The sequence below is a fragment of the Argopecten irradians genome, chromosome 3 (genome assembly GCF_041381155.1).
Source record: "Argopecten irradians isolate NY chromosome 3, Ai_NY, whole genome shotgun sequence".
NCBI classification, from domain to species: Eukaryota; Metazoa; Mollusca; class Bivalvia; order Pectinida; family Pectinidae; genus Argopecten; species Argopecten irradians.
The window spans coordinates 34,241,033-34,266,718 of NC_091136.1; the positions used below are offsets into that span (position 1 = coordinate 34,241,033).

Genomic DNA, 25,686 nt, shown 5'->3' on the forward strand with positions numbered 1-25,686 from the left:
TGTTACTGCTATTTCTCAGAAAGTACTGAAGGGATCTTTCTCAAATTTCATATGTAGGTTCCCTTAGGACCCTAGTTGTGCATATTGCATTTTTGGACCGATCACTCAACAAGATGACCGACCGGCGGCCATCTTGGATTTTGATTGTTAAAGTCTGTTACCGCTATTTCTCAGAAATTACTGAAAGGATCTTTCTCAAATTTCATATATAGGTTCCCTTAGGACCCTAGTTGTGCATATTGCATTTTTGGACCGATCACTCAACAAGATGGCCGACCGGCGGCCATCTTGGATTTTGATAGTTAAAGTTTGTTACCGCTATTTCTCAGAAATTACTGAAGGGATCTTTCTCAAATTTCATATGTAGGTTCCCCTTGGACCCAAGTTGTGTATATTACATTTTGGGACCCATCGGTCAACAAGATGGCCGCCATCTCGGATTTTGATAGTTAAAGTTTGTTACTGCTATTTCTCAGAAAGTACGGAAGGGATCATTCTCAAATTTCATATGTAGGTTCCCCTAGGACCCTAGTTGTGCATATTGCATTTTTGGACTGATTGGTCAACAAGATGGCCGCCAGGCAGCCATCTTGGATTTTGATAGTTATCGCTATTTGTCTGCAATTACTGAAGGGATATCTCTCATATTTCATACGTAGTTTCTCCTTGGGCTTTAGTTGTGCATAGTACCTTTGAGACTGATTGGTCAACAAGATGGCCAACCTGTCGCCATCTTGGATTTCACCGCTGATTCTCAGAAAGCAATAAAGCGATTTGTCTTAAATGTCATATGTTGTACATTTGAAAAAGTTTGAAAAGCAGGGAAAAGATCCTTCTTTCCATTGTCAGGCATAGATCATTCTCTGGTGGGCGCCAAGATCCCTCTGGGATCTCTTGTTAGCAAATCTCGCAATCCAAGTAAATTCACAAGAATCTGCTTATATTTATCTGAATTTCCATTCAATCTTAAAATCGGCAAGTGTTAATCTTCACAAACTTGTTTTGAAATAGAAACCATGAAATCACAATGGAATAGTTGATCTTAAGCTTGAATTCAAAGACTGTCAAAGCAATGACAAAGTGAATTATTTAACATTGAATAAGTTGGTTTTAACAAATGCACAGGAAAAGAAAGTCATTACACCTATGATGTTGGCAGTTGAAAGATAACCTTAGGGGTGTTAAGTTTTAAAGTAAGATTCATTTACTCAAGACTAACAAAATGTTTCCATTTTCAGACCTTTTATGACAAAGTTGGCCAATGAAACACCCTCAAGATCTTTGAGTAAGAATGCAATTACATAATTTGTAAATAGATTACTCGGTGCAACTATGTTGATATTGATTTGAAGAAAATTGATATTTCTGCTGGCTGATCTTTCTTTCCTGTTGGGGTAGAAACCTTGAAATTACATGTGATGTTCGCATCAGTAGGACATTAGAATTGTACATGTTCTCCCCGTTGCATGATCCTTAACATGAGGGAAACCTCTGGGTTCTGTCTCTTGGGCGAGATACACCAAAGATTTTGATTCATGTTCAATATAAAGGAAATCTAAAGGGAGATGACTGGTTCACCCTTTGTCAGTATAATGTGACCAGGTTGAGTGTTCTTGTGTCTCTGGCAGCATGCTTCAGTAAGATAGGACTATATAAACAGCAGAAGTTCCACTATATACAAATGTAAAGACACACAACACAGGAATATACCACATTTTCTCAAACATACACATTTCACATAGTCACAACGTGAACATACTGCAGTCTCCAAAAAAACACACACACTTCAATCACATACACAACACGAACATACTGCAGTCTCCCAAAACACACACACACTTCACATACACACCATGAACATACTGCAGTCTCCCAAAACACACACACTTCACATACACAGCAGGAACATACTGCAGTCTCCCAAAACACACACACTTCACATACACAACACGAACATACTGCAGTCTCCCAAAACACACACATTTCACATACACAACATTAACATACTGCAGTCTCCCAAAACACACACACTTCACATACACAATAAGAACATACTGCAGTCTCCCAAAACACACACACTTCACACCCACAACACAAACATACTGCAGTCTCCCAAAACACACAAACACTTCACATACATAACATTAGCATACTGCAGTCTCCCAAAACACACACACTTCACATACACAATAAGAACATACTACAATCTCCCAAAACACACACACTTCACACCCACAACACAAACATACTGCAGTCTCCCAAAACACACACACTTCACATACACAACACGAACATACTGCAGTCTCTCCCAAAACACAAACACTTCACACCCACAACACAAACATACTGCAGTCTCCCAAAACACACACACTTCACTTACACAACATGAACATACTGCAGTCTCCCAAAACACACACACTTCACATACACACCATGAACATGCTGCAGTCTTCCAAAACACACACACACTTCACATACACACACATACACACCATGAACATACTGCAGTCTCCCAAAAGACACACACTTCACATACACAATAAGAACATACTACAGTCTCCCAAAACACACACACTACACATACACACCATGAACATACTGCAGTCTCCCAAAAGACACACACTTCACATACACAATAAGAACATACTGCAGTCTCCCAAAACACACACACTTCACATTCACAACATGAACATACTGCAGTCTCCCAAAACACACACACTTCACATACACAACGTGAACATACTGCAGTCTCTCAAAACACACACACTTCACATACACAACATGAACATACTGCAGTCTCCCAAAACACAAACGCTTCACACCCACAACACAAACATACTGCAGTCTCCCAAAACACACACACTTCACATACACAACACGAACATACTGCAGTCTCTCAAAACACACACACTTCACATACACAACATGAACATACTGCAGTCTCCCAAAACACACACACTTCACATACACAATAAGAACATACTACAGTCTCCCAAAACACACACACTTCACATACACAATAAGAACATACTACAGTCTCCCAAAACACACACACTTCACATACACAATAAGAACATACTATAGTCTCCCAAAACACACACATTGCACATACACAACACGAACATACTGCAGTCTCCCAAAACACACACACTTCACATACACAATAAGAACATACTATAGTCTCCCAAAACACACACATTGCACATACACAACACGAACATACTGCAGTCTCCCAAAACACACACACTTCACATACACAATAAGAACATACTATAGTCTCCTTAAACACACACATTGCACATACACAACACGAACATACTGCAGTCTCCCAAAACACACACACTTCACATACACAACACGAACATACTGCAGTCTCCCAAAACACAAACACTTCACACCCACAACACAAACATACTGCAGTCTCCCAAAACACACACACTTCACTTACACAACATGAACATACTGCAGTCTCCCAAAACACACACACTTCACATACACACCATGAACATGCTGCAGTCTTCCAAAACACACACACACTTCACATACACACCATGAACATACTGCAGTCTCCCAAAAGACACACACTTCACATACACAATAAGAACATACTACAGTCTCCCAAAACACACACACTACACATACACACCATGAACATACTGCAGTCTCCCAAAAGACACACACTTCACATACACAATAAGAACATACTGCAGTCTCCCAAAACACACACACTTCACATTCACAACATGAACATACTGCAGTCTCCCAAAACACACACACTTCACATACACAACGTGAACATACTGCAGTCTCTCAAAACACACACACTTCACATACACAACATGAACATACTGCAGTCTCCCAAAACACAAACACTTCACACCCACAACACAAACATACTGCAGTCTCCCAAAACACACACACTTCACATACACAACACGAACATACTGCAGTCTCTCAAAACACACACACTTCACATACACAACATGAACATACTGCAGTCTCCCAAAACACACACACTTCACATACACAATAAGAACATACTACAGTCTCCCAAAACACACACACTTCACATACACAATAAGAACATACTACAGTCTCCCAAAACACACACACTTCACATACACAATAAGAACATACTATAGTCTCCCAAAACACACACATTGCACATACACAACACGAACATACTGCAGTCTCCCAAAACACAAACACTTCACATACACAATAAGAACATACTATAGTCTCCCAAAACACACACATTGCACATACACAACACGAACATACTGCAGTCTCCCAAAACACACACACTTCACATACACAATAAGAACATACTATAGTCTCCTTAAACACACACATTGCACATACACAACACGAACATACTGCAGTCTCCCAAAACACACACACTTCACATACACAATAAGAACATACTGCAGTCTCCCAAAACACACAAACACTTCACACCCACAACACAAACATACTGCAGTCTCCCAAAACACACACACTTCACATACACAACATGAACATACTGCAGTCTCCCAAAACACACACACTTCACATACACAATAAGAACATACTACAGTCTCCCAAAATACACACACTGCACATACACAACACACATAAAGAGGAAGTACTTTAATGTCTCTACATGGCTGTAGTACGTATTAATAGAAATTTTATTTAATCAACAAACCAACCAATAGTATAACAGCTAGTTTGAATGATAGATTAAATCAGCTGCCCTGGATCATCAGCACCAATATGTCAGGCCCAAAATGATGATTTACTCTTTTTATGATCTTTGTTATTGAAGTAATAGTCAGAGTTCTTTGGTCATTATCGCTGTGATATTTGCTGAACTATAGTGCCATCAGCCATCAAGACATCTTTGAAAGGTTATCATGGACAGTATAGCCATGGCTGAGAAATGTTTCAAAGCTATCAAACCCAAACTAGAAGTCATAAATAAGGTTAAAGTGGTCCCCTTGGCAACATTAAGGACATTCCTGGAACTACAGATAGCATTTTAGGAGTGTGGATTTTGCCTCTCCATGTTTGTGAATAATATTCAGTGACGGCTTTAAATGAGCATGGAAAGTTTATCTTTGAACGCATTATACTGATATGTTAGCTGAGAAGGCACAGAAAAGAAAACATAAGCAATTCCGATGTTGTTTTACAGATGATTAGGATCAGTCCAGGTTGGCAAAGCTCTTCTTTGTCATGTATCTTTTAATAAAATGACATTTTATACAATGCCAGATGAAGATTTTCTCTTTTCATTTGTGGATCAAGTCATTAAAAACAAAATCTTTAAAATCAAACTCTGATGTATTAAAACTAAAACTAAATACTGTAAAACTTATCTAAAAAATATATATGTCATGAGGACTAACATATTTGGCAGTATAGATCTGTTTCCAGATGATACAGGTTTAAATAAATATCATAAGAAAGAAAAGAAAACATTAATTAAGCCAGATAAGATAGGAGTCTGAGTGAGGCAGGTTTTTAAGTTTACGCTGTATTAAGTTGGTAAGTGGGATATGTGGCTTTGATGCCATCTGGTTCTACCTGGTAAAAACAAATGGTCTGTGCTTTGATGCCATCTGGTTCTACCTGGTAAAAACAAATGGTCTGTGCAGAAATGGTTTTTGTTTGACCCTGGTAGACTAAGTTGATGCTGACCAGAACAGTGAGTGATATTTATGGTCCAGGTTAGCATCAGGAACACTTATCACCTTCTGGGAAATGTGGAGGCTGTTTTAGTACCATACATGGCCAGTTTTCTGGGATAAATTGTGGAGGCTGTTTTAGTACCATTTCACTTCCATCACCCCAGCAGTTGGTTAGTGGGTAGCCAGTGAGTGAAAGAGTGTATCTAGCATGAGGGACACGATAGAACCAATTTACATGAAATTCTATTTGTGTTCTTTTCCTTTTTGTCTTAATTAAATATGTAAATACAAAAATTAAAAATTTATGAAGGTTTCTTGTTGGTTGCCATATATTTCTAATGTAGACAGAATATCAAAGATTTGCAAGGACAGTAACGTGGTTTGTAAGGAGTAGCCGCGGTCAGGAAATTACGCTCACCTCTAGTCTGATAAGTTCTTCAGACGATGACCCTGTCATGCTTGTAGACTGGAGTTGAATGATACTCTTCAGGAACGGTAGACTTCAGAGGAATGATGGGATACAGTGGGAGAGAGGCTCGGCCTTAATCTTCAGTGTGTAACTTTCAATCAATCTTATAGTGGAGTTTAAGTTTGTAACTATGAACAGGCTATGAATATAGAAAATGTATTTCAATAAAAATTTGGCGTTTTTTGTTTGTATTTTTTTGGGGGCGGGGGGAGGTTAAGAACTTATCAAGAACAATGTGTCACTCTTACTTATTTGATTATTAATAACATTTGTCAAAGCTAAACTGATTGACTTTCCTCTTTCCTTCCATCAACTAATTTCAATTAAACCATAATTAGTAATATTCAGCTGCCTTAAAGAAGGCTATACTTAATGTTTATATCTATAGAAGATATATACATTATTGAAACAGCCATGAAGAGCCATAGGACATGGCAAAAATAGATGTCATTATTGTTATTTTTATGCATAAGGCCATGGAATTGAGATAAAATTTTGATATATATATGTTACGTGATTCCTGTAGAGTTTTGACTGACAAAGGCAGGAGATAATGAGTAGACTGAGGTATATTATTTTCATCAATCTAGAGGAATCAGAAATTGCTACGTTGATATCCGAGAGTCATCGTTCTTCTTTTTCTATTCCTAGTAGTGATTAACATTTCCATGATCTCTCCAATCTTCTGCATGTCTGTCCACAATCTGGCAGTTGCTGTTGATTTATCAAAACCTGTATTGCTTTTTGTTTTAAAATTACACATATGGTTAATATAACTTATTAAATGTGGAATATAATTGTGGTTCAAGCTAGGATTTTTTTCTGAATCAATTCTCTGCTAGATGGTTGCTTAATTGAGCCCCAATTCCAGTAACTCATATTTCACCTCTGAAAATTCATAATGAAGTATTCCAGTGTTTAAATTGGAATAGTTCAAAATTGTGTCATCAGGCATGAATGAGTTACAATGGGTGGATGTACAGATCTATATACTTAGGCTTCAGATAATTGGAATTATACCTTTCTTGTTAGAATATCTGCCTTAGGGTGGCTTGAGGGTTACAACTCTGCACTCCATGGTACTCTAGAATCAGATTGCTTTCTTTCCTATTGCTCTGATAATAAAATGATGTTTCACTTCATCAATGACTTCAAAGAAAAGAAAAACATTTGAGCCATTATATTGTTACTTGGTCTAGTAGCTCTGCATCATCGGGGACCCTAGATTGATGGATTTGACAGTTTTCTAGTTGTGAATTTAATTATTTTTCATCTATATTAGATTGACAATAGCTACATGTAATTCACAGATGACCTTAATTGAATTGCCTTCCTTCAATTTTACTGAAATCATTAATAAAGATCTTATGTAAAAAAAACAACAATTCTAAACATCTGAAAAAGGACTGGTTAGTATGGCTGAACTTGTAATATTAGATACTGACTAATGATGATATAATGGTGCAAAATGATACTACTATGACACATGCTTCTTTGGCCAAGTTGGTAAAGACATTAGTTTATGTAACATCAGAGACATGATTCTTTGGCCAAGTTGGTAAAGACATTGGTTTATGTAACATCAGAGACATGAATGATTATTGATTTGTTACTCAACAGTAATGCTTATCTTCCCTGTCCTTGTACACCTACGAACCTTACTAATTACAGGTGTTACACAAACAACGTGGAAGTATCCGATTCCTGGACTTTATTAGCCCCACGGAGAATGGTGATTACTATAAACAGTAGATATTGAGTATCGTTAGATTTCAAGCCCTGTTTTCTTTTCAGAGGCTTCCATGGGAAATGTGATCTGGCCATCGATATGTTGTATCTGTCACGCTCGCATAATGAAATAAATACTTTAATACCTGTTTCGTGTTGTTTTTGTATGGATTGAGTGCATAGGGTTAGTAATTTGTGTAGTGCGACCTATAATGCGGAACTCACTATCAGGTAAGTAGGAGAGAAGATACCCGAGAGGTACCGGGTAGAGACATACATGGATATGGCGGCAAGACGTACACAGTTATGATTGTGTCCAGAGATAGTATTGCATAGGCCGACCAATATTTGGAGCACAGAAAGCTGACTGTGGTAAGTGTTTGCCCTTGTATTATTATTACGCGATTCCATTTTGTATTGTGTCCGTTTGGATTGTATACTTTACCTGATGGGGACCGGTCAAGCATTCATAGGCGTTGCGGTCCACTCGTGCGTGACTGAGTTGTTTACGTGTACGTTCCATTTATATGTAATCTCATAAATAAGTGTTTAAATAGTACATAAATGCATTTATACGGTATATGTTGGATTAAGCTATATATTCAGTATGTAATAGTTTTGTAGAACCTGTTATTATAGAGTAATTGATCGTATATATAAGCGTATGCGTTTACTATGAGTATATGTATGGAGGCCCATAGATAGTATACAGGTTCGGTGTATATTGTTCGTATTGGACCCGCACGATTGTGTAATATATCTTTTGCTTATATTTAGTTTAGTATTGAGGATTAAGAGTATTATGAGGAATGTTATTATGTAATTATTGTTAATTTAGTATAATTTCAGTAATTACTATCTTCAGTTTGTTAGAATAATAAATGTATGGAAGCGTATGTGAGCAATAATTGATAGGTTTGACATACCTGCGGAGACATTATATTAATATGGAATTAGGCGGATTTCAACATATTTTGTCCTGTTTTCTGTATTTACCAGCTTCTTATCCATGGAATGGGATGACAGACCAGCCAACACATCAGATGTGACTATGACAGAGTCATATATTTGTGGCTACAGTGGCGGTAAAACAGGTCCCATGGCACTCAGCGGTGCAGTAACCCCGAGTGAGACGACTTACGTATGAGTCCACGGTCTACGACTGATGACCGATTGTGACACTTTATTGTTCCACCAGTGGCCAATGGTGGGCTTGTGACTTCCTACATGACACTAAGGTGTCTACCATTGTTTGCGGTTTACGCTAGATGTACACTTGTAACTCATAGCTGGAATTAGATGGACATATCATCATCGACCAGAGGAGTGTTTGTTGTGCTTAAGAAGAGGACAAGACAATCTCAGTGACTTTCTAGTGGTGCGTGGTGAATGAGAGAGAGGGTGAATGTATATGTATATCGATTCTATTATATAGTTTTATGTATATATAGTGTACATAAATTTGTATATATTGTATAGAATGCATCATTGTGTTGTTTTTTTCCGAGTAAGGCTGCGTCGCTCGTACCACAGTTACAAATTTGGTGGCAGCGGTGGGATGACTGGTGCTAGTCTGCTCGGAAAATGATTTCATGATATGCATTCTATCGGGTAATGCTGGAAAGGTTTTCCTCGGGCAATTTAGTGTTAAGGGGGTTCCTTTTTTCTCTACAGCAGTCTGATAAGCTTGTGAGTGAGTCAAGTATATCCAGGTAAGTGAGTTTATAAGGAACACGTTTTCTATATCTGGACGGGATACATGCCTTTTGCACGGATTGGGGTAAGTAACTAAATAACTAGTTTTATCTCTATTGATTGTATGTTGATTGTGTTTGGTGTATGCTCTTTGTTTTTGTGTTTCAATTATGGCGACGGTTCAGGATCTCATTTCTTTAGGTAAAGAAATTGGTTTACAGGGCCAGGAGTTACGCCAGTTTGTGGCTGAAGAGCAAGCTAAAGCCAGAGATGAAAGGGAAGAAGCCAGAAAGGTCAGATTACGAGAACTTGACGAGAAAGAGAAGGAACGTCAATTTCAGAAGGAAATGTTAGCAGAACATGCCAGAGAGGAGAAAGAGAAAGAGGAGAGAGCCATTGAAGAACATAGGAGACAGATGGAATTGCAGGCGGCACAATCGAGACCAGTGCGAGATGGAACAGGAGTACGGGGTCCTAAGCTTCCTGCTTTCGAAGATGGTAAAGACAACATGGATTCTTATTTGCAGCGATTCGAGAGGTATGCAACCGCTCAGAACTGGGATCAGCATAGTTGGGGAGCTAACCTTAGCGCTCTGCTCAAAGGTAAGGCGCTTGATGTCTTTTCTCGCCTTCCTGTCGACCAGGCTCTTGATTACCAGGAACTAAAGAAGGCTTTGCTCAAGCGGTTTGAGAAGACGGAAGACGGTTTTAGGAAGGCATTTCGTTCTTCAAGACCAGAAGGCGGTGAGACTTTTACACAGTTTTCCCTGAGGTTAGACAACTATTTCGAGCGATGGGTTGAGATGACCAGGACTGAGAAAACCTATGAGCGACTGAAGGACCTAGTGATCAGGGATCAGTTTATTTATTGTTGTGGAAGGGAATTAGCGCTGTTCTTGAAGGAAAGGATTCCTTCATCCTTGCAAGAGATGGCCAGACTTGCTGACCAATTTGCTGATGCTAGAGGTAGCAGGAATAATTTGATGACGTCGAGAACAAACAAGCATGGGGATGTGAAGCCACAGCAGAACAGCAGTGCTCATATTACTGACAACTTGCGTGGGAAAGCAACTGTACCACAGAAGGAGAGGAAATGCTATTCTTGCGGGAAACCTGGACATTTGTCATTTGAGTGTCGCAACAAGAAGTCGTCCAGCGTTGCTGCTGTTTTAGGCGAGTCAGCGAAAGGACAAGGAAATTGGTTTACTAGACACAAAAGATGTGAGGGTAGAGGAAGTCAAGCACTAACGAAGAAGTCCACAGCTGCTAGTTGTCCTCCGACACTGAGTGAGTCATGCAACATAAGGATGGCTGGGGCTAAAGGCATGCCAATCGCAAGTGGATATGTCGGTGATCATTTCGTCACAGTATTGAGAGATAGCGGCTGTAGCGGTGTTGTCGTGAGGAAGGATCTTGTAGACTCCTCAAGGATATCTGACCGGCGGCAGGTTTGCTCGTTAGCAGATGGATCCAGGATCCAGGTGCCGGTAGCAGAATTGGATATTGACACGCCGTATTTTAAGGGAACAGCTGATGCATGGGTATTAGAGACTCCTCTATATGACTTGATAATTGGGAACGTGAACGGTGCTAGACCCCCTAATCAGCCAGATGATGAGTGGCAAAGAGATGATGGCACAGTTCAGGCAGTAGAGACAAGGGCACAGAAGAAGATTAAGGAGAGTGGGTACCGGCCGTTACATGTAAGGGATGCAACTGACATAGGAACCATGGAAGATATTAGGAAGGAACAGCAAGTTGATCCTACTCTGTCGAAGTTCAGGGACATGGCGAAGAATGATGACCAGCAAGACCGACAGGACGGAGGAGTTTCAGTGATATTTTATCACAAGGGTCTTCTATACAGGAAATTTCGGAGTCCAAAGGTAGCAAATGGAAAGGAGTTTCGTCAGCTGGTAGTTCCAGGTAAATTTCGTCAGGCAGTCTTGGACCTTGCACATTCATCAATTATGGCTGGACACTTGGGAGTCAAACGGACATCAACTCGTGTTCTATCGGAATTCTTTTGGCCTGGTGTCCAAGCGGATGTTGGAAGGTACTGTAGATCATGTGACATATGCCAGCGAACTATTTCCAAGGGGAGAGTTCCTGTTGCACCTCTAGGGAACATGCCGCTTATAGATACGCCATTTAAGAGGGTTGCGGTAGACCTTATCGGACCTATTCAACCGGCGACAGACAGAGGGAACAGATACATTCTGACGGTGGTAGACTACGCGACTCGCTATCCGGAGGCAGTGGCTCTACGAGGAATAGAGACAGAACGTGTGGCGGAAGCGTTAGTCGATATATTTAGCAGAGTTGGAGTTCCAGCGGAAATGCTCTCGGATCAAGGGGCACAGTTCACTTCTGATGTCATGCGTGAAGTTGCCCGACTGCTATCAATGAAGCAATTAACGACGTCCCCGTATCATCCTATGTGTAACGGATTGGTTGAGAGATTCAACGGGACACTTAAGCAAATGCTTCGGAGAATGAGCGCGGAACGACCAAAGGACTGGGACAAGTTCATCAATGCGTTACTTTTTGCATACCGTGAAGTTCCTCAAGAGAGCCTCGGATTTTCTCCATTCGAGCTACTATACGGCAGATCAGTTCGCGGCCCCATGATGATATTGAAGGAGTTGTGGACCAAGGACATGCCGGATGACGATGTGAAGTCTACATACCAGTATGTGGTGGACTTAAGGGAGAGATTGGAGGAAACTTGTCAGTTGGCAAAGGAACATCTAGAGAAGGCAAAAGGTAAGCAGAAGAAGTACTTCAACCGCAAAGCGAGGATAAGAGAATTGAAAGCGGGAGACAAGGTGTTGGTACTCTTGCCGACCAAGGCGAACAAACTTCTTATGCAGTGGCGTGGACCATTTGAAGTAATTGAAAGGGTTGGACCTTCGGACTACAGAATAAATCGTGATGGTAAGATCAAGACACTTCATGTGAATCTCCTGAAGAAATATGTTGAACCACAAAGCAAGAGTAAAGATGCAGATTCTAGCGGAATACTTGGGTGTATAGCTACGGCAGTGTTGCACGAGGATGAGGACGACTGTAATGGTGACACAGAGCTGGAGACACTTCCATCCAAGGCAGGTAAAGAGGGTGTGGAGGATGTCGTCATAGCGGAGGAACTGACATCATCACAGTTGGAGGAAGTCCACGAGTTACTTCATTCGTATACAGATGTGCTTACGGATATGCCTGGACACACAAACCTAGCCGTACACGACATACACAGGACAACATCAGAGCCGGTTCGTGTTAAACAGTATCCATTGCCATACAGTACCAAGGAAGTGATTATGGATGAAGTCAAGAAGATGATTGACATGGACATCATAGAGCCATCAGAATCACCATATGCAGCACCCGTCGTTATGGTGAAGAAGAAAGACGGAACCAACAGATTCTGCATTGATTTCAGGAGGCTGAACCGCGTGACAGTCTTTGACGCTGAGCCGATGCCCGATACGAACAACATATTCGGTCGTTTGGCAGGAGCACGTTTCTTTTCAAAGTTGGACTTGTCTAAAGGGTACTGGCAGGTGCCAATGGCAGAAAGTGCGAAGTCGAAGACAGCGTTCATCACACCGCAGGGACTTTACCAATTTCGGGTAATGCCGTTTGGATTAGTAAACGCGCCTGCGACGTTTAGTCGACTAATGAGAAAACTATTAGCCGGAATGGATTGTCTGGATAATTTCATCGATGACATTCTTATTTTCACGGACACTTGGGAACAACATTTGGAAGTTTTGAGGGAATTGTTTGGGCGATTGAGGAAAGCGAGACTAACAGCACGCCCAACGAAGTGTTCGATTGGTTTCAAATCATTACCGTGCCTGGGATATGTGGTAGGAGACCAGCGACTTCGACCAGACCAGGAGAAGATCAAGGCTATCGAGGAAGCGCCGAGACCGGAAACAAAGAAACAAGTTCGTTCGTTTCTAGGACTGGCCAGTTTCTATCGGAGATTCATTCCGAATTTCTCAGCCATAGCCATACCACTGAGTGATTTAACCAAGAAAGGCCTTGCGAACAAGGTGGAATGGAACGCGAATCATGAGAAGGCGTTTTTGTCACTGAAGAAGATGTTAACCAGCAGCCCAGTACTGAAGCTACCGGATTTGTCTCAGGAGTTCATTCTTAGAACTGACGCATCCGATACAGGTATTGGAGCTGTGTTACTTCAGGAGGAGAACGACAAGGCGATGCCAGTAGCATACGCTAGCAGAAAACTACTTCCGCGTGAGAAGAATTATGCCATTATTGAACGTGAGTGCCTTGCAATCGTTTGGGGTATACAGAAGTTTGAGCCCTATCTGTACGGACGTGAGTTTGTATTGGAAACGGATCATCAACCGCTGACGTATCTGAACCGGACGAGGACAGCTAATGGAAGGCTGATGAGATGGGCTTTGTTGTTGCAGCCTTACAGGTTTCGCTTGCGGGCTATCAAGGGTTGTGACAACGTTGGAGCGGATTATCTCAGCCGGGTGTAGTGACCTATATTGGATATAGAGTGGGACGTTGCTGTCGTCAGTTTGGAAAGATCGCCAGTCTTCCAGGACTCCAGTTGGAATTTTTAAAATGTTGTGTACTTTCCTTTTGTAATTTTGTATTGCGAGGTGAATATTTCGTGAAATTTAAACAATTTCATCTGAAACGGGGGGATGTGTCACGCTCGCATAATGAAATAAATACTTTAATACCTGTTTCGTGTTGTTTTTGTATGGATTGAGTGCATAGGGTTAGTAATTTGTGTAGTGCGACCTATAATGCGGAACTCACTATCAGGTAAGTAGGAGAGAAGATACCCGAGAGGTACCGGGTAGAGACATACATGGATATGGCGGCAAGACGTACACAGTTATGATTGTGTCCAGAGATAGTATTGCATAGGCCGACCAATATTTGGAGCACAGAAAGCTGACTGTGGTAAGTGTTTGCCCTTGTATTATTATTACGCGATTCCATTTTGTATTGTGTCCGTTTGGATTGTATACTTTACCTGATGGGGACCGGTCAAGCATTCATAGGCGTTGCGGTCCACTCGTGCGTGACTGAGTTGTTTACGTGTACGTTCCATTTATATGTAATCTCATAAATAAGTGTTTAAATAGTACATAAATGCATTTATACGGTATATGTTGGATTAAGCTATATATTCAGTATGTAATAGTTTTGTAGAACCTGTTATTATAGAGTAATTGATCGTATATATAAGCGTATGCGTTTACTATGAGTATATGTATGGAGGCCCATAGATAGTATACAGGTTCGGTGTATATTGTTCGTATTGGACCCGCACGATTGTGTAATATATCTTTTGCTTATATTTAGTTTAGTATTGAGGATTAAGAGTATTATGAGGAATGTTATTATGTAATTATTGTTAATTTAGTATAATTTCAGTAATTACTATCTTCAGTTTGTTAGAATAATAAATGTATGGAAGCGTATGTGAGCAATAATTGATAGGTTTGACATACCTGCGGAGACATTATATTAATATGGAATTAGGCGGATTTCAACATATTTTGTCCTGTTTTCTGTATTTACCAGCTTCTTATCCATGGAATGGGATGACAGACCAGCCAACACATCAGATGTGACTATGACAGAGTCATATATTTGTGGCTACAGTGGCGGTAAAACAGGTCCCATGGCACTCAGCGGTGCAGTAACCCCGAGTGAGACGACTTACGTATGAGTCCACGGTCTACGACTGATGACCGATTGTGACACTTTATTGTTCCACCAGTGGCCAATGGTGGGCTTGTGACTTCCTACATGACACTAAGGTGTCTACCATTGTTTGCGGTTTACGCTAGATGTACACTTGTAACTCATAGCTGGCATTAGATGGACATATCATCATCGACCAGAGGAGTGTTTGTTGTGCTTAAGAAGAGGACAAGACAATCTCAGTGACTTTCTAGTGGTGTGTGGTGAATGAGAGAGAGAGTGAATGTATATGTATATTGATTCTATTATATAGTTTTATGTATATATAGTGTAAATAAACTTGTATATATTGTATAGAATGCATCATTGTGTGGTTTTTCCCGAGTAAGGCTGCGTCGCTCGTTCCACAGTTACAGTATCAACACAGTGTTCATTGGTTCACAGGAAGGTCTTCATATCTTGGTGTAAATTTGTCACAATAATGGACATACACTGACAGAGGACAATGACCTGTAAATAAGGTAACATGGTCGCTGTTCACAATGGTGGGTGACAAAGTCTTCTACAAATGGCTCTAATTCATTGGTTGCTCCAACACAGTTGTGTACATTGATGGAGACAACTTGAGCTGAAATAACACTCAATAAAAACAGCATTTCCAATGGTATTTAGGATTTTTAGCCCACCATCATCAGATGGTGGGCTATTCAAATCGCCTTTCGTCCGTGGTCCGTCGTCCGTCCGTCCGTCCTTCCGTCCGTCCGTCCTTCCGTCCGTCCGTCCGTCCGTTAACAATTCTTGTTACCGCTATTTCTCAGAAAGTACTGAAGGGATCTTTCTCAAATTTTACATGTAGGTTCCCCTAGGGCCCTAATTGTGCATATTGCATTTTGGGACCAATCGGTCAACAAGATGGCCGACTGGCGGCCATCTTGGATTTTGATAGATAAAGTGTGTTACCGCTATTTCTCAGAAAGTACTAAAGGGATCTTTCTCAAATTTCACATGTAGGTTCCCCTAGGGCCCTAGTTGTGCATATTGCATTTTGGGACCAATCGGTCAACAAGATGGCCGACTGGCGGCCATCTTGGATTTTGATAGTTAAAGTTTGTTACCGCTATTTCTCAGAAAGTACTAAAGGGATCTTTCTCAAATTTTACATGTAGGTTCCCCTAGGCCCCTAGTTGTGCATATTGCATTTTGGGACCAATCGGTCAACAAGATGGCCGACTGGCGGCCATCTTGGATTTTGATAGTTAAAGTTTGTTACCGCTATTTCTCAGAAAGTTTTGAAGGGATCTTTCTCAAATTTCATATGTTGGTTCTCCTTGGGCCCTAGTTGTGCATATTGCATTTTGGGACCAATCGGTCAACAAGATGGCCGACTGGCGGCCATCTTGGATTTTGATAGTTAAAGTTTGTTACCACTATTTCTCAGAAAGTGCTGAAGGGATCTTTCTCAAATTTCATATGTTGCTTCTCCTTGGGCCCTAGTTGTGCATATTGCATTTTGGGACCAATCGGTCAACAAGATGGCCGACTGGCGACCATCTTGGATTTTGATAGTTAAAGTTTGTTACCGCTATTTCTCAGAAAGTTTTGAAGGGATCTTTCTCAAATTTCATATGTTGGTTCTCCTTGGGCCCTAGTTGTGCATATTGCATTTTGGGACCTATCGGTCAACAAGATGGCCGACTGGCGGCCATCTTGGATTTTGATAGTTTAAGTTTGTTACCGCTATTTCTCAGAAAGTTTTGAAGGGATCTTTCTCAAATTTCATATGTTGGTTCTCCTAGGGCCCTAGTTGTGCATATTGCATTTTGGGACCAATCGGTCAACAAGATGGCCGACTGGCGGCCATCTTGGATTTTGATAGTTAAAGTTTGTTACACTGGTAACCCAAAATGTGTTAATCTTGCCGAAACTTGTTAGAATAACGGCAGAATACTTAATTTTTAACAAGTTTCGGCAGGATTAACATATGTGCTTTTTTATTCAGTATTAACCCTTTATATTAAGACTTTTCCTCAGAATTCCAATTCGATCAATAAAATTAAGTATTTCTGCCGTAAAATTAAGTATTTTTCTGTCCGCCGTGGATCGTGACGGCTGACGGCCGAATAACAGAGGGTATCAGTCACAATATACCCAACTTCGTTACGTGCACGGCTATTTATTGCTACATTGTCGGAGGTTGGGAATCGACAAACTTTTCCGATGCGACGGTGAAATTAACAGATTCGGCGATAGAATTAAGAGTTTCTGCGTTTATATTCAGTGTTTCTGCGTTTATATTCAATGTTTCTGCGCTAATATTAACACATTTCGTCGCTTACATCGAGCGGGCGCGCCGAGCCGTGACGGCCGAGCACACGGCTTACACAGGTAAACTTTACCTTGTGAAACGAGACTTACAGTACGTACAGCCGATTGTACCTGTAAAATAATTATGTTTACAATTCTCTTTTCCCCTTTAAAAATACATATATCCTCATTATCCTATTCTACTATCTTTTGTTGTTTTCTTTCCCGCGTCTCGTCATTTGAGCTATGCATTTTGCACCTTTTTTCGGAAGAGTTCCGATACGAGCGGTAACAAATGAATAACTGTCTAGGTTATGTGTAAAATATGTGTATATACACGGGGATTAACTATGACAAACAAATTATGTGTTTGATTATGTGCAATTACATGTATGTATATTCTTCTCACAAATTTGAATTGTTGACGATATTAAAGATAGTTTTTTCATTAAGATCATCATTTTTTTCATGATCTTTCATTAAAAATATTTTTGATGAATCTGGTCAGTCAAATATCTTCCTCAATGAAATACAAATGATTAATAGTTTTTATAAAAGTTTTATGAAACAGCGCCTTCAAGATCAGTTCACACAAAAATGGTTCTCAGATGTGGAAAATTCCTCAAGAGGGCAAACTTATCTAATATATAAAAAAAAATTTGGATTTGAAAAGTATCTTATAAAATTATCGGAAATGTATATATAACTAAATTCCGTACATCAAATTTAAAAATTCCAATTGAGACTGGAAGATGGTGTAATGTTGAGAAACGTGAAAGAATATGCCATTTATGCAATGAAAATATCGGGGATGAATTTCACTATCTTTTTGTATGTAAACACGAAGAAATAAAAAATATACGTATTAAATATATCCCACAGCATTATTATAGTAATCCCAGTCTTCATAAAATGGGTGGCCTTATAGGTATTTGTAATATCCAATTATTGAAGAAGGTGTCTCTATTCATTAGAAAAATGATGGTATTTTTGTAGATGTGAATAAAAGCTATGATAGTAGTACGGTATAAGTATTAATTTCCAAATTAATTGTCCATATTTTAGTAATTGGTAATGATATATATTGTCCATCCTGCCACGTGCAGTTAAAAATGTAACTTGTATTTTTATAATCCATGTAACACATTTAAATGTGTCTGGGAGACTATAATAAAATTTTTGAAAGATATTTTGCTGTTGCCTTTAATTGTAAAATGCTGATTAAGTGTTATACATAATGATCTGCTTTTCAGGTTTGCTGAATTGATTTGATATACATAAAACGACTGATATCATATTCTGGTAATATTTGATGTACTTTGTTGCATGTAATTCCAGTATTTATTTATTTCTGCGTTTATATTCAATGTTTCTCCGTTTATATTCAATGTTTCTGCGTTTATATCAACACATTTCGTCGCTTACATCGAGCGGGCGCGCCGAGCCGTGACGCAAGGTAAGCCTAGTACTATACATGTATACAGCATATATACGTATACGTTAGATCTACAATTTGAGTTTTTCGAGTAAATGGTTATTCTAGCTTTATGATGTAGATATTTTCAGTTTCAAAACATTCCATTTACACCACTTCAAAAATTCAAACAAGCATATATTTAACTTTAGATTAGATAATCAGTCCAATTTGATAGCGATATCAAAATGATGTTCGGATCAGTCTGGACTGAGATTTAGATAGCATATGATGTAAATTTCAGTGTAATAAAAAAAAGTATAATGTAACACTATCTTTTTACGAGTAAAATCCCAAAATTTAGCATGAATATATCTAGAATCCGTGTTTTTATTTCATTCAAACTTCTGCTATAATGATATGATGCAAACACGGCACCGTTTTTGAGTAAATATGATATTGGAGTTACAGTACCGAACTTATACCGAAAATAATATGTATATCTATATTGTTGCCTTTGAAACTTTATCCATAACGTTTACTAAAAAGCAGAAATACATCAATGGTATTTCTGATATATGTTCCTTTATTACAGTTTAAGTGTAGATTTAAATTCATTATTTCAAAATTATACTAAATCCTTAATAGTATATTCATTGTCGACCGTTTTGTATATCATACCGAGATTTAATAGTATGATATATGAACATTTATCGTATAATCCAAAAAGTAACCACATACAGTGTTCAAATGAAAATTGAAATTATTCGTATACAGGCGTTAAAAATAGATATAATATCTTGTATCTTTTTAAAAATATACTAAGTGATCTTTAAATAAGTATATTTAGTGTGATAATGTTGTAACCCTTCTTGTATGACTATACATGTACATTAAGATTCGAAACGGTGAAAATACATGCTTAGAATTTTAACTAATACCTTAAAATTACTGGAGATTGCTATATGCCACGATTCCGTAATTACAGTCTAGACTGGAATAATTTTTAAGGTTAAACCTTTAGTTGAGCTAGTTCTTAGAACCATTTTTGTTTCTGAATAAGTCACCTTCCATTTTTGTTTTACCTGTGTACGACATATATATATGTAATATATATTCCTAGGTATGATCAGGTATATTTTATTTCCATTTGCTTTTACATCTTCATTCTAAAAATGGAGGTGACAATAAAAAAAACCTTTAGCATAGATGTACGGGGTTTCCATAATTCAAATCACAATCCAATTAACGGATGTCCTAACCTGATTGACAGTAAGACAATAGCAAATACCCGATATAGTCCACCGAATAGCAAATTGCCCGCGGCCAGGTAATTACAGGTGAGTTCGATGAATGGCGTTGTGTACAGGTAAATAACATCCTGGTCAAGGTATTACATAACCATCAAACCAAAGGCATGGCTAATTATATATCTATAATGTCGGTGTATCTACTAGTATATCGATTAAAAATTGAAAGCGACCGCACGGTCTGAAAAAAATAGTTTGTTTTGCTTAATACTCAATATTTAGATCTTTTATAATATCGAAAGTAAATTCTTTCTACCACATGTTGAAACGTTTTACGGTATTGTAATAAATGTATCTCGATTTATTCGGTTAGCAACACACAACACAATGTTTGTAATGATAAATCATCGGTGTGTATGTATGTCAAGCATCATATCCTTGATTCTTTAATCAAGAATTTCTTCAACTGTTACGTAAAATTTCATTCTACAGTCACAAACTTTGCAATTCACAATGTATCAAAGATACAGATTACAGGAAAATATTATTTAATTAAAGCGAATTCGTTGCTGAACTCCTCGACAAAAAATCGGAAACTTTTATTTCTGTGTGGATTTTCTTTTATAATTACACGAAGATACCTGCTATTAGAGCATAAATTAGAGTATAATCGAGACAAAGTTATTGTTCGATTAACTTCACTCAAAAGTAATCATAAAAAAAATCTTTGATCGGCTTTTCCTGTGACCGTCGATGTAAGTGATAGCACATCAGTTAAAGTACAGCAATAAGCCACGGACTATTGTGACGTCACACGGTTTAGGGCTAGAAAATATGCATAATCGGGCGGTCAGAAAATTTGACCTCGATATCGGCGGTTTACAGGTTAATCCGGTCGCGCGCGACACGGAGAGGTTTCTACACGGTCTAATAAAGCCATTTCCAGCATAAACTAAAAAATTATCATTTTTGACTACACAAATCCTTTAAATATATCACGGAATTATAAATGCTTATAAATCCTTGTATATATGTAATCGTGTTCCGTATTTTATTAACACTTTTTGAACTTGATTTAGGCCTGATAGTTATCGGACTAACGCACCATTTTATCATAATAAAAATGTAAATGTGTACAGATTACCGAGTACCCGGATGTACTGTTACATGAATCTCCTAAAAGTGCTGACTTGCAATATGGCGTGTGTGTCAATGATTATATATATATAAAGTCAAGTGAATGTATTATATATGCCAATTCATAAATACTTGGTACTGAAACCACCCCCATTTTGTATCCCAACATCGTCAAAAGTATCATCAAGGATTCATAAGTGAGAACTGTCTCTTTACCCTACTAAACACCACGCGTAACGCTAGACCAAGGACGTATATGAGTCTCACTTATAAATCCTTGGCTAGACGAACCGGGAAATCGAGTCCAACGAAACACCAATGTAAAGTTAATAAAATTTCACAACGTTTAGTACTTGCTTTAAGGACGGAAGATTTAGAAGATATGTCTTAAATTTTTGTTAAAAAAAAAAACAACTCATGAAATGACGCTTCAGAAAGTAAGACGGTAACCCTCGCACCCACAAGCTACATCAAAGGCTGCGCCGGCGGATATTAACGGAAAATCAGTCGTCGCCCAACGTCACGGTCAGTACACAAACGCAAAAGCTCCTACGTCGTACTTGCCCAAAACCCAGCGTGACTTATTCACCTCACATACGTCCTTGGTATCATCAAGGATGTATATTAGACAAAAATCCTTAGTATCATATTATCATCTTATTCTTCTTCTTCTTATGTGTACGGGACGCCGTCAAAGTATGACGATTATGTCACGGGGGACCTGTAGGGGTGCAAGGGTGTGAAAGGATTAGATTTGTGATTTTTTTTTTTTTTTTTTTTTTTAGTATATAGATAAAAGGTGTGTGCAGAACTATTTTGTGAGGGCTTCAAGGGCTACGTTGGAAATATGTGCCTTGAAGTCCTCGAGTGTAGTGCATTGTACTGCTGCTACAGGGAGGAGATTCCATTGTGTTATTGTTTGTGGGAAAAATGAGTATTTGTATGTGTCCTTTGCAGCAGAGATTTGTCTGAAGCAGTGTGGATTGGAGTGTCTGGTTCTGTGGTCTACTGGTATGAGTATGGTCTGGTATTCGACGGCAACTATATTGTGTATTATTTTGTAGAAAAGTATCAATCTTGTGTGTAGCCGTCGTGTCTGTAGTGTTGGCCAGTTGAGTTGATGTATCATGTTTGTAACTGAACTGGTGTCGTGATATTTGTTGTGAACATATCTTGCTGCTCTGCGTTGTGTTTTTTCTATCTGTTGAATTTGGTGTGTGTTGTGGGGGTCCCATATGGAAGAGCAGTATTCCAGTTTGGGTCGAACTAGTGCTTTGTATGCGTGTGCTTTTATGTGTGGTGAATTAATTTTTAAGTTGCGCTTTAAAAACCCTAGTGATCTGTTTGCATTTGCGGTGATATTATTTATGTGCAAGTCCCATTTTAGGTTTTTTTGTAGTGTTAGTCCTAGATATTTGCTTGAGTTTACTTGCTCGAGTGTGTGATTGTGGAGTGTGTAGTTGTGATGTATTTTGTTGCGTTTTGGTGTAACACTGATTATGTTGCATTTATCTGGGTGAAATTTCATTAGCCAGTCTGTTTCCCATTGTGCTGCTGCGTCCAGATCTTTCTGTAGTTTTATTGTGTCGTCTTTGTTGTTTATTGTTTTGTATATAATACTGTCGTCTGCGAATAGTCTTAGTGTGCTGTACTGCATGTATTGATGGAAATCGTTAATGTATATGAGAAACAGAATTGGACCCAAACATGTTCCTTGAGGGACTCCTGAAGTTACTTGTATTTTATTTGATTGTTTTCCCTCAAGTACTACTGTTTGGGTGCGTTGTGAGAGAAAGTCTGTGATCCATTTGTGTGTGTTGCCTGTTATGCCGTAGTATTTTAATTTGTATTGTAGGCGTTTGTGTGGGACTTTGTCAAAGGCTTTGGCAAAGTCCATGATAATAATGTCTGTCTGTTTGTTGCTGTTATTATTGTTTGCGAGGTCGTGTATGAATGTAGCAAGTTGTGTGTCTCGCATGATCTGGATGATCTGAAGCCGTGTTGTAAGTTGTATAATATGTTGTTGTTCTCCAGATGTGACATTGTGGCGCTTGTAATGATATGTTCCATGAGTTTGCATGTGATACAGGTGAGTGATATGGGTCTGTAGTTAGTGGGGTTGTATCTGTCGCCTTTCTTGTATATGGGGTTAACGTTTGCGTGTTTCCAATCTGTTGGTAATGTGCCTGTATTTAGTGAGTAAGTGAAAAGTTTGGTAAGTATGGGTGCTGTTATGTCCCTTAATATTATAAGCGACCGCGGTGTGAAAAAGTGCTCACAGAAATTAGACATACACTACATATGACACTATATATACTATGGTCTCATTAAATTATTAGGTAGCTGTATGACTGTGTTTCTGGTGTTAAAAATCATACACATATGATCGCATTGAAAAAGTGTATACAACTATCGTCGGCCATTTTTCTCACTTCGAGCTCCCCAAAATGCATACGCATCCCCTTCGTAACCCCGCAGGGTACCGCTAGCTAGCTCCTACCCGTGGTGTCAGGATGGCCCCAAGCAATATAGCTAAATTTGTCCACGGCGTCCGTTATCTGTGGAGTTAATTAGTCGGATGACACGTGTGCGGTACACAGTACACCTGAGAGGTGTATCTATAGCGACAACATATAAGTAAATGTACAGGTAATATAATTCACCTGACAGAGAGAGAAGAACATATACTGGCAATAAGTTTTTTTTTTTGTAAAGTTCATTCTTTGTAAACCCCCATTAAAGTGTACTGGGTTAAAAAGGGTCTTCCCGAACTTCACTGACAATCTAGTCTCTGTCTTTCGTTGATTAGCATTTTGAGTATATAATTTTTAACAAATGTATAGCACAGTGATCGTTCATATGATATTTTATGTTTATCATAGTGACGTTGTGTATCGATTACGTCACGCACTAAATATAGCCTTGAAAAAATTGCTAGCCGTTGGTCGGTTTGTGTTGACACAATATTCCATGTAAATGTGTATTTTATGGTGTAATAAATAACATGCCAGCTATGATAACTCCCAGTAACTGGGTTTCGAAAGGTGTGCTCTTAAACTGTAAATTGTATGAAAATTCTGTTATTATGTGACCTTCTTATTAGTGCTTTATTCGATTCTTGCCATGACGGTTCATCAGGATATCTATTCAAACCAATATTATTTTCACTTTTGTGTCTCATTTTTAGAAATAAGATATGATGATTAATACAGACACCGGTATATCCCGATGTCATTTCCTATAACGAGTTGTACATAGATCTAACAAATATCCCCAGCTAACCAGTTGCTTTTAAAGACGTTTTTAATATTGTCCAGTGATAGTAATATTAGGAAAAAACCCTTTTAAAGATATTTTTAGGTGTAACGACGTCACGAGTATAAAAATGCATACTGAATCAGAAACGTATAAAAAATTAATGTATGTCGTTAAGTTTCAGATTCAATAAGTTAATCGACAAAGAAATAATGATTTTAAAAAATTCGTTGAAACCTCACTACCATTATGTGTAAACTGGAATATGAAGAAATGTACACGTTTTATCATTTAACCAATCGATGAATACAGCTCCCTATACTACTCTCCTTATGGTCGTATCCAGAGTACCTCTCTTTGACGACACAAAAGAAATCATACATGACCAAGCTAAGTTCGCTTCGTTGTAATAACATAGGCCTGGGCATGGCCTCGTAATTAGGGTAGTAGTAAAAACCTTTACCATAACACTGACTAATTAGCAAAGACAGTATATCACCATTGTTTATTTAAGTCAAACATGTAATTATGTAATATCAAATAAAAAAAAAACAATTGTGAGAAAGAGTGATCCTTTTAATGACCAATTAAACTTCTTAATTGCCGGAATCTTGTTTTGATTTTATAGTCTTTGTCATTCCGACAAAAAATATCAGTGGCCAAGGCTATAAATACTCCCTCACACAATCCTTATAGTATCATACAACATGAATACCTTTCAAGAAGCAACCTACCGATACCTGTCCAGCGACACTAAGAAGACCTGCATCCTCGGTCACAGCTTTATCAGACGCCTCATCGCCCGATGGAGAAAAGAAGAAATACCACTACCCAATTGGTCATTCCATGCCTTCGGACGAGGTGGTTTGAAGCTTCGACAGCTGAGAGACATCGTACTAGCCGAAGATTTTTCCATCTATCACTCCGTCTTTGTACAGATAGGCGAAAATGACATCGCTGACCAGTCAACGGCCCGTACAATTGGACTTCTTCAAGAAATCCATCAACTGTTTATCGCCCAGGGTGTAGAAGTGGTGATGTTCGGCGAGCTTTTTC

The 25,686-nt window shown here is 38.8% G+C and overlaps 2 protein-coding genes across 3 annotated transcripts in view; both read left to right on the top strand.

The window, feature by feature from the left end:
* The window catches only part of LOC138319642 (UDP-GalNAc:beta-1,3-N-acetylgalactosaminyltransferase 2-like), a 247,000-nt gene that overhangs the window by 203,745 nt on the left and 17,569 nt on the right, over nt 1-25,686 (top strand). The window lies entirely within an intron of this gene.
* Nucleotides 7,686-15,687, top strand: LOC138318331 (uncharacterized). 2 transcript variants are annotated; one of them, XM_069260603.1, is made up of 2 exons: nt 7,686-8,241; nt 8,869-15,687. In XM_069260603.1, exon 2 carries the CDS (start codon nt 9,735-9,737, stop codon nt 14,082-14,084), a length of 4,350 nt encoding a protein of 1,449 aa, XP_069116704.1. In that variant the 5' UTR covers nt 7,686-8,241; nt 8,869-9,734; the 3' UTR covers nt 14,085-15,687. The 2 variants fall into 2 exon arrangements, 1 of the variants encoding a protein (XP_069116704.1); XR_011207875.1 differs by having other exon boundaries at nt 7,688-14,520; nt 15,148-15,687.